Source organism: Oncorhynchus masou, chromosome 28 (assembly GCF_036934945.1).
Source record: "Oncorhynchus masou masou isolate Uvic2021 chromosome 28, UVic_Omas_1.1, whole genome shotgun sequence".
NCBI classification, from domain to species: Eukaryota; Metazoa; Chordata; class Actinopteri; order Salmoniformes; family Salmonidae; genus Oncorhynchus; species Oncorhynchus masou.
In genome coordinates, this window is record NC_088239.1 from 68,856,344 (window position 1) to 68,867,631 (window position 11,288).

Here is an 11,288-nt window from a genome sequence, read left to right on the forward strand (position 1 = left end):
ACAGTGGACCATGCTAATGGCCAGCTAATGGTGTGCTACAGTATGTGATGTTTTATCACTGTGTGTCTCTCTGTGGTATACACCCTGTTTTCCAGAGAGCCACTTCTTCATCACTGTGTTTATTCATAGCCTCCAAGCACAGATGTGGACGTCATGGCTCTCTCTGTGTGTGTGTGTGTGTGTGTGTGTGTGTGTGTGTTGTGTGTGTGTGTGTGTGTGTGTGTGTGTGTGTGTGTGTGTGTGTTCACTCCCAGTGTATTTCAGCTGTGTTAGGAGTAGAGACACTTCTATTCAGTAATTCCCAGTTTCATGAACACACATTCAGTACACATACAGAGCTGACATATGCACCCAAACTCATTGGGGAGGAACAAAGCCCAGAGGCGCATAACACAAACAATAGTTTGACTCCTGACAACAACAGAGTCTGGGAGTAGAGGAGGCTGCTGGTTAAGGAAGGAAAATGATGGGGACAGAGGCGCCTGGAGAGAGAGAGAGAGAGAGAGAGAGCCATTCTCCAGCTGCTACAGGATGACAGGACTTCTCTGTTTACATACGAACACACACATACTGATGCCACATACTGTACACACACACACACGTGCCCAAGCTGTGTTGCGTTATGTGGTTGCATCACTTCTTTTTCCAAGACCAGATGCAGTCAGTCAGGATGCAGCTCCGGGGCATCTTTTCACGCATCACAATTAGTTGTCTGTTTTCTCTCAGTCGACATGCAGGCAAAGAACAATCCAATTTCATTCTGCATGTCAAGCAGCATTTGTGTCTGTACTGTGTGTGAGTACCAGTGTGCATTTATGTGTGTGTTTGCACGTGCTTTATATGTCAATTACATAAGTATTCACACCCTTAAATCAATACTTAGTAGAAGCACCTTTGGCAGCGATTACAACTGTGAATCTTTCAGGGAAAGTCTCACAGAGTGAGCCCATGCAACTTATTTGTAAATGTATTTATTATTTAATTTAACCAGGCAAGTCAGTTAAGAACAAATACTTATTTACAATGACGGCCTACACCAGCAAACCTGTACGACGCTGGGCCAATTGTGCGCTGACCTATGGGACCCAATCACGGCCAGTTGTGATACAGCCTGGAATCGAACTAGGGTGTCTGTAGTGATGCCTCTATCACTGAGATGCAGTGCCTTAGACCACTACACCACTCAGGAGCCCTTACTATGTGAGTTGTTAAGGAAATGTTTACCCCTTAACTTATTTAGGCTTTCCATAAAAAAGGGGTTGAATACTTATTGACAATACATTTTAGTTTGAACATTTAATTAATAAGTAAAAATGTCAAAAACACTATTCCACTTTGAAATTACGGGGTACTGTGTGTAGGCAGTGGGGGGTCCTTAATGTTTTGTACTCTCAGTGTATTATTTAGTTATTGGGGGATCTCTCAATAATCACAATAGCACATTGATAGTAGCCATTGACACATATCAAAGCTAAGCAAGGGCTTGGTTAAAACCCTGGAAAGGAGACCAGCACATACAGGCAGAGCAGAAAAGGGGAGATGGATAGACAAGGAGATGGTGATCTAAGCTGATCTACGTTCTTTAACTTGTGACACACAAAGGAAGGAACAAATATAACACTCTTCACCCCCCCCCCCCCCCTTACACCTCTTACATACAGTACTACATCCACTCAGAGAGACCCACCCCCAAACACACAATACAATTTCTGTCTGTATAATTCCATTGAGCCAAGCTAAACCACTCAAACCCTGTCTAAACAGTGCTTTTGTTAATGAGTCTCTCCATCTCTCAGTAGGAAGCCACTCGGTAATTACTGACTGGATTCAGTCTCTCTCTCTCTCTCTCTCTCTCTCTCTCTCTCTCTCTCTCTCTCTCTCTCTCTCTCTCTCTCTCTCTCTCTAAATTCAAAGGGGCTCTTTGTCTCTCTGCCCCCCTCTCTCTCTCTCTCTCTCTCTCGCTCTCTCTCAATTCAGTTACATTCAATTCAAGGGCTTTATTGGCATGGGAAACATATGTTAACATTGCCAAAGCAAGTGAAATAAATAAACTAAAGTTAAATAAATAATAATAATGAACAGTAGGCATTACACTCACAGAAGTTCCAAAAGAATAAAGACATTTCAAATGTCATATTATGTCATATTATATACAGTGTTGTAGTGATGTGGGTGGTTTATCTCTCTGTAGGTGATGGCTTTGTTATGGAAGTTTTGGGAATCGCTTCCTTTTAGGTGGTTGTAGAATTTGTAGAATTCTCTTTTCTGGATTTGGATAATTAGCTCTGCATGCATTATTTTGTGTTTTATGTTGTACACAGGGGATAATTTTGCAGAATTCTGCATGCAGAGTTTGAATTTGGTGTTTGTCCAATTTTGTGAATTCTTGGTTGGTGAGTGGACCCAAGACCTCACAACCATAAAGGGCAATGGGTTCTATAACTGTATTTTCAGCCAGATCCTCTCTCTTTATGCCCCCCCCCTCCCCCCATGGGATGAGAGAGGACACACACTGGGAGGTAGGACCACCACTGGGATGTAGGACCACTGTCCTCCTATACCACAGCAGCAGACACAACCTAGGCTGATGGCTGGATGACGGTCTTCATCCGGTCATTAGATACAGTGCCTTGCGAAAGTATTCGGCCCCCTTGAAATTTGCGACCTTTTGCCACATTTCAGGCTTCAAACATAAAGATATAAAACTGTATTTTTTGTGAAGAATCAACAACAAGTGGGACACAATCATGAAGTGCAATGACATTTATTGGATATTTCAAACTTTTTTAACAAATCAAAAACGGAAAAATTGGGCGTGCAAAATTATTCAGCCCCCTTAAGTTAATACTTTGTAGCGCCACCTTTTGTAGCGCCACCTTTTGCTGCGATTACAGCTGTAAGTCGCTTGGGGTATGTCTCTATCAGTTTTGCACATCGAGAGACTGAAATTTTTTCCCATTTCTCCTTGCAAAACAGCTCGAGCTCAGTGAGGTTGGATGAGCATTTATGAACAGCAGTTTTCAGTTCTTTCCACAGATTCTCGATTGGATTCAGGTCTGGACTTTGACTTGGCCATTCTAACACCTGGATATGTTTATTTTGAACCATTCCATTGTAGATTTTGCTTTATGTTTTGGATCATTGTCTTGTTGGAAGAAAAATCTCCGTCCCAGTCTCAGGTCTTTTGCAGACTCCATCAGGTTTTCTTCCAGAATGGTCCTGTATTTGGCTCCATCCATCTTCCCATCAATTTTAACCATCTTCCCTGTCCCTGCTGAAGAAAAGCAGGCCCAAACCATGATGCTGCCACCACCATGTTTGACAGTGGGTTCGGTGTGTTCAGGGTGATGAGCTGTGTTGCTTTTACGCCAAACATAACGTTTTGCATTGTTGCCAAAAAGTTCAATTTTGGTTTCATCTGACCAGAGCACCTTCTTCCACATGTTTGGTGTGTCTCCCAGGTGGCTTGTGGCAAACTTTAAACAACACTTTTTATGGATATCTTTAAGAAATGGCTTTCTTCTTGCCACTCTTCCATAAAGGCCAGATTTGTGCAATATACGACTGATTGTTGTCCTATGGACAGAGTCTCCCACCTCAGCTGTAGATCTCTGCAGTTCATCCAGAGTGATCATGGGCCTCTTGGCTGCATCTCTGATCAGTCTTCTCCTTGTATGAGCTGAAAGTTTAGAGGGACGGCCAGGTCTTGGTAGATTTGCAGTGGTCTGATACTCCTTCCATTTCAATATTATCGCTTGCACACTGCTCCTTGGGATGTTTAAAGCTTGGGAAATCTTTTTGTATCCAAATCCGGCTTTAAACTTCTTCACAACAGTATCTCGGACCTGCCTGGTGTGTTCCTTGTTCTTCATGATGCTCTCTGCGCTTTTAACGGACCTCTGAGACTATCACAGTGCAGGTGCATTTATACGGAGACTTGATTACACACAGGTGGATTGTATTTATCATCATTAGTCATTTAGGTCAACATTGGATCATTCAGAGATCCTCACTGAACTTCTGGAGAGAGTGTGCTGCACTGAAAGTAAAGGGGCTGAATAATTTTGCACGCCCAATTTTTCAGTTTTTGATTTGTTAAAAACGTTTGAAATATCCAATAAATGTCGTTCCACTTCATGATTGTGTCCCACTTGTTGTTGATTCTTCACAAAAAAATACAGTTTTATATCTTTATGTTTGAAGCCTGAAATGTGGCAAAAGGTCGCAAAGTTCAAGGGGGCCGAATACTTTCGCAAGGCACTGTAAGTAGAAAACCATTTGAGATACACAATGATTGATGCTCTTAATTGGGGAGCACGGGCTCGTGGTAGCGGCTGGAGCAGAATAGGTGGAATGGTATCGAATACATGGTTTTCATATGTTTGATACCATTTCATTAACTCCATTCCAGCCATTATTATAAGCAGTTCTCCCCTCAGCGGCCTCCTGTGATGCACTCACACACATGCAGACACACGCACCCACATTCTATCTTTTTACATACAGAGCCCACAGACCTCCACACACGCATATTCTGTACCATCCCACACGTACTCAGATCCTGTTACAATAATTTCCGTCTTTATGTGCAAAGCAGCACAAGCTTAATCCACGGTTCATTTAGGTATTTCTTTAGAGTCAAGGTTTACCACCTCTTCTGCTCTGCACTCAGATGTGACTTTTAATATCTGATAATCCCCTGAATGCGATCACCATGGTGATGGAGACACTGATGGGGCAAGGAGGGCATTGTGAAGGAGCGCTATAATCCTCCATGTAGATGAGCTCCTCAGTATTCATCCTGCTCTCCTCAGATAGAAAAAGAGAGAGTGACAGAGATGGGGAGAAGGGGAGGTGGAGTGAGGGATCGATGAGGAATGAAACATGGAGAAAGAGAAAGCGAGACAGGCAAAGACAGAGAGAGCATACATATGCCATTAGATCCCTTGAGCCACGCCGAGCTGTTCTGTACAGCTAATGACAGGGACATGCTTTAGTCATCCTCTCCTCGCTTGGGGTATGTCTCTATCAGTTTTGCACATCGAGAGACTGAAATTTTTTCCCATTTCTCCTTGCAAAACAGCTCGAGCTCAGTGAGGTTGGATGAGCATTTATGAACAGCAGTTTTCAGTTCTTTCCACAGATTCTCGATTGGATTCAGGTCTGGACTTTGACTTGGCCATTCTAACACCTGGATATGTTTATTTTGAACCATTCCATTGTAGATTTTGCTTTATGTTTTGGATCATTGTCTTGTTGGAAGAAAAATCTCCGTCCCAGTCTCAGGTCTTTTGCAGACTCCATCAGGTTTTCTTCCAGAATGGTCCTGTATTTGGCTCCATCCATCTTCCCATCAATTTTAACCATCTTCCCTGTCCCTGCTGAAGAAAAGCAGGCCCAAACCATGATGCTGCCACCACCATGTTTGACAGTGGGTTCGGTGTGTTCAGGGTGATGAGCTGTGTTGCTTTTACGCCAAACATATCCTCATATCCTCTCCTCTCTTCTCCTCTCCACTCTCCTCTCCTCCCCTCTTCTCTTTACTCCTCTCCTATCCTCTCCTCTCATTTCCTCTCCAGTCCTCTCTTCTTCTCTCCTATCATTTCCTCTCCCTCATATCCGCTCTCCTCTCCTCTTCATGAGGACACTTCAAATCTCCATCTGTGACAATGGCTGAAATAAGAACTTGGTGAATCAATGTAAATGTGCATGAGACCTGAAGACTCACCTTAGCTTTAGTCACATGATGAGCTACATTAAACTAGATGATTTACATCCAAACATAAATGCATTTCACCACAAATAGAAAATACCATGTAATGGACCATTATTTTAAGAAGTAAGAGCTAACCTGTCAGAAATGATCATTATAATACATTATTTCATAGTGTGAATTGTATGGTAAAAGATTGCAGGTTGGGCGATAGTATATGTTTTGGTGTATGTGAGATATCAAGGTGTGTTCTAAGTGTGTGTATGTGTGTGTGTCTGTGTGAGTCTGTGTGAGTCTGTGTGTTCTTACCTTGGTGGGTGATGGGGTCTCTCTGACTGTGTCTGAGTCTGACCAACGGTGTTTAAGCTGGGAGGTGCTGGGTACACACTCACAGAACGTCTGCATGGAACAAACAAGCAAACCAATGTTGTTGTGTTTGCCGTTGTTTCATTTTATATGCTTAGATATTATACACTGAACAAAATATAAACGCAACATACAACAATTTCAAAGATTTTACGGAGTTACAGTTCATATAAGGAAATCATTAACTTGAAATAAATACATTAGGTCCTGATCAATGGGTTTCACATGACTGGGAATACAGATATGCATCTGTTCCTCACAGATTCACTACCTGACCAATAGTATGTGGACATCTGATAGTCGAACATTTCATTACAAAATTATGGGCATTAATATGGAGTTGGTGCCCCCTTGACAGCTATAGCAGCCTCCACTCTTCTGGGAAGGCTTTCCACTATATGTTGGAACACTGCAGCAGAGACTTGCTTCCATTCAGCCACAAGAGCCATAGTGAGGTCAGGCACTTATGTTGGGCGGTTACACCTGGCTCGCAGTCGGTGTTCCAATTCATCCCAAAGGTGTTCGATGGGGTTGAGGTCAGGGCTCTGTGCAGACCAGTCAAGTTCCTCCACAACAATCTCAACAAACCATTTCTGTATGGACCTTTATTTGTGCACAGGGGAATTGTCATGCTGAAACAGGAAAGGGCCTTCCCCAAACTGTTGCCACAAAGTTGGAAGCAGAGAATCGTCTAGAATGTCATTGTATGCTGTAGCGTTAAGATATCCCTTCACTAGATATAAGGGGCTCGAACCATGAAAAACAGTCCCAGACCATTATTCCTCCTCCAATAAACTTTACAGTTGGCACTATGCATTGGGGCAGGTAGCGTTCTCCTGGCATCCGCCAAACCCAGATTCGCGGTCAGACAGATGGTGAAGCATAATTTATCACTCCAGAGAATGCGTATCCACTGCTCCAGAGTCCAATGGTGGCGAGCTTTACATCACTCCAGCCGATGCTTGGCATTGTGTGTGGTGATCTTAGGCTTGTGTGAGGCTGCGCAGCCATGGAAACCCATTTCATGAAGCTACTGACGAACAGTTATTGCGCTGATATTGCTTCCAGAGGCAGTTTGGAACTCGGTAGTGAATGTTGCAACCGAGGACAGATGATTTTTATGCGCTACGTGTTTCAGCTGAGCCGTAGTTGCTCCTAGACATTTCCACTTACCGGGGCAGCTCTAGCAGGGCAGAACGTTTATGAACTGACTTGTTGGTTATCTTGACAAAGGAGAAATGCTCACTAACAGGGAGGAAAACAAATGTGTGCACAAAATATGAGAGAAATAACTTTTTAGTATGTAGGGAACATTTCTGGGATCTTTTATTTCAGCTCATGAAACATGTTACCAACACTTTACATGTTGCATTTGTATTTTTGTTCAGTGTAGTATAATAGCATGCTGTTGGTTGTAAGATACTGCAGAAGGGTCAGCTATTGGACCAGAAATCATAACTCCACTCCATCAATGATCCAAACCAAGCACCAAGAATGCAAATCAAATCAAAACTACTTCATCAATGACCAAACCAAGAACCAAGACCGCAAATCAAATAAATATTTTACTTCATCAATGATCCAAACCAAAAAGCAGTGTTGTTGTTATATATTATAGTAAAACACACGTAAAAACTAGCAATCACAAACAAGTACTAGGAAGAGGAGCACAGGAATTACTCTGTCAAAGATTCCATGTCACTCCTGAATGTATTTATAATTGTGCTGCTAAATATCACTACTAATATTAAGGTTACTGGCCATATCCGAAATCTGGCTTACCTACTACTTACTTAAACGGCATGCCGTGTATTAATCGTACTACATACTATTTAGTATGGACTGTTTAGTAAAAAGTTGAAGAAATGTAGTAAGCCCAAATGTCATGCAACATATTCAACTCATCCATACTATGAAGACATCATCTAATGCGCAATTGTGCTGAATCCCACAATTCGTTCATTTTGGTAGAGCACGTCCCCTTATCTGATTATCAGCTGTTGTCGAACACACGTAGGTCTCGAAAGAGGATTCTCTTCCTCAATAGTGTGCAGTGAATTCTACTAGATGAAAATCCGAAATGAGTATGACATCCTGGCATTTAAAGCATACTCAATTTCAGATATGTCACATACTATAATGTTATATTTTTGCATACCCAAAATGTCTACTATTTAGAACGCAAGTGTGGGTATCAGGACACGGCCACTGTGTGTGTGTGTGCGTGCGCATGTGTGTCCGTGCGTGTTTGTTTGTGTGTGTGTATACATGCTTTCATGTGTGTTCGTGTGTGTGCACACGCGTGTGTGTGGGGGCTGCAGAAAGTGAAATGAGGGTAATTATGATAGGGTTATGTCCTAGCTGAGGGAGAGTACATGCCGTCCCTGACCTTCTACACACACCATTGAGCTGACCAATTAGAACAATTGAAAACACTGTCAGGACAAAGCTCAGGCCAACAAACTCACACTGGTGCAGACAGAGGATGGTACAACAGGAGTACATGAGTTGGGGTGTTTGCTTAGTGTGCAACTTGTTGGTGTAGGGGTGTAGTCAGTGTAGTCAGTATAGTCAGTGTTTCTATGTGAATGAATGTGTAGCCTGGGGAATAGGAACAAGACTGGACTATGTGCAGTGGTCGTCTGTGTGTTGGCTGCTACTGTAGGTATAATAGTAGAGTATGCAGTTCACACAATGTTGATGGCCCTATCACCTCCCTACTCTGAGTACACCTACCAGGGGTGAGGGAGAGGAAGTAATGGGGAGGGAAAGAGACGGAGTGAGAGAGAGGCCCTGCTGAATCCTGATGAGTTTAGCATGAAAATCCAGAAACCTGTTCCGCACACAGACTAGCAAACACACATGGATGTTACACACTGAGGCTGGACAACTCTGTTACACACTGAGGCTGGACAACTCTGTTACACACTGAGGCTGGACAACTCTGTTACACACTGAGGCTGGACAACTCTGTTACACACTGAGGCTGGACATCTCTGTTACACACTGAGGCTGGACAACTCTGTTACACACTGAGGCTGGACAACTCTGTTACACACTGAGGCTGGACAACTCTGTTACACACTGAGGCTGGAAACTGAGGCTGGACAACTCTGTTACACACTGAGGCTGGAAACTGAGACTGGACAACTCTGTTACACACTGAGCCTGGAAACTGAGGCTGGACAACTCTGTTACACACTGAGGCTGAAAACTGAGGCTGGACAACTCTGTTACACACTGAGGCTGGACAACTCTGTTACACACTGAGGCTGGAAACTGAGACTGGACAACTCTGTTACACACTGAGCCTGGAAACTGAGGCTGGACAACTCTGTTACACACTGAGGCTGGACACTGAGGCTGGACAACTCTGTTACACACTGAGGCTGGACACTGAGGCTGGACACCAAAAAAGCCGATACTGATTAATCGGACGATTTTTATTTCATTTATTTGTAATAATGACAATTACAACAATACTGAATGAACACTTATTTTAACTTAATATAATACATCAATAAAATCAATGTAGCCTCAAGTAAATAATGAAACATGTTAAATTTGGTTTAAATAATGCAAAAACATGTAAGAAAGCTAATGTTTAAGTTCCTTGCTCAGAACATGAGAACATATGAAAGCTGGTGGTTCCGTTTAACATGAGTCTTCAATATTCCCACTTAAGAAGTTTTAGGTTGTAGTTATTATAGGAATTATATGACTATTTCCCTCTATACCATTTGTATTTCATTAACCTTTGACTATTGGATGTTCTTATAGGCACTTTAGTATTGCCAGTGTAACAGTATAGCTTCCGTCCCTCTCCTCACCCCTATCTGGGCTCGAACCAGCAACACAACGACAACAGCCACCATCAAAGCTGCGTTACCCATGCAGAGCAAGGGGAACAACTACTAGAAGGCTCAGAGCGAGTGACGTTTGAAACGCTATTAGCGCGCGCTAACTAGCTAGCCATTTCACTTCGGTTACACCAGCCTCATCTCGGGAGTTGATAGGCTTGAAGTCATAAACAGTGCAATGCTTTATGCACAACGAAGAGCTGCTGGCAATACGCACAAAAGTGCTGTTTGAATGAATGTTTACGCGCCTGCTTCTGACTACCACTGCTCAGTCAGATACTTAGATACTTGTATGCCTGCTCGCCTCCCTACCACTGAGGAAGTACAGTTCCCGCTCAGCCCAGTCAAAACTGTTCGCTGCTCTGGCCCCCCAATGGTGGAACAAACTCCCTCACGACGCCAGGACAGCGGAGTCAATTACCACCTTCCGGAGACACCTGAAACCCCACCTCTTCAAGGAATACCTAGGATAGGATAAGTAATCCTTCTCACCCCCCCCCTTAATGATTTAGATGCACTATTGTAAAGTGGCTGTTCCACTGGATGTCAGAAGGTGAATTCATCAATTTGTAAGTCGCTCTGGATAAGAGCGTCTGCTAAATGACTTAAATGTAAATGTAAAATGCTTGTATGCTCAGTCAGATTATATGCCACGCAGGACACGCTAGATAATATCTAGTAATATCATCAACCATGTGTAGTTAACTAGTGATTATGATTGTTTTTTATAAGATAAGTTTAATGCTAGCTAGCAAGTTACCTTGGCTTACTGCATTCGTGTAACAGGCAGTCTCCTTGTGGAGTGCAACGAGAGAGAGGCAGGTCGTTATTGCATTGGACGAGTTAACTGTAAGGTTGCAAGATTGGATCCCCCGAGCTGACAAAGTGAAAATCTGTGGTTCTGCGCCTAAATGAGGCAGTTAACCCACCGTTCCTAGGCCGTCATTGAAATTAAGAATGTGTTCTTAACTGACTTGCTGAGTTAAATAAATGTATAAAAAATAATAATGATAATAATATTTAAAAAAAAATACAAATCGGCAAATCGATTTCCGATTGTTATGAAAACTTGAAATTGGCCCTAATTAATCGTCCATTCTGATTAATCGGTCGACCTCTATTACACAGTGAGGCTGGACAACTCTGTTACATAGTGAGGCTGGACAACTCTGTTACACAGTGAGACTGGACAACTCTGTTACACACTGAGACTGGACATCTCTGTTACACAGTGAGACTGGACATCTCTGTTACACAGTGAGACTGGACAACTCTGTTACATACTGAGGCTGGACAACTCTGTTACACACTGAGGCTGGACAACTCTGTTACACACTGAGGCTGGACAA

The 11,288-nt window shown here is 42.9% G+C and overlaps 1 protein-coding gene across 1 annotated transcript in view; it reads right to left on the bottom strand.

Moving 5' to 3' along the window:
* LOC135518153 (fibrinogen C domain-containing protein 1-like) overlaps window positions 1–11,288 on the bottom strand; it is a 233,619-nt gene that overhangs the window by 182,647 nt on the left and 39,684 nt on the right. Inside the window, exon 2 of the mRNA XM_064943079.1 lies at window positions 6,023–6,112. Within this exon, the coding sequence (XP_064799151.1) occupies window positions 6,023–6,112 (90 nt within the window). The remainder of the gene's footprint in view (window positions 1–6,022; window positions 6,113–11,288) is intronic.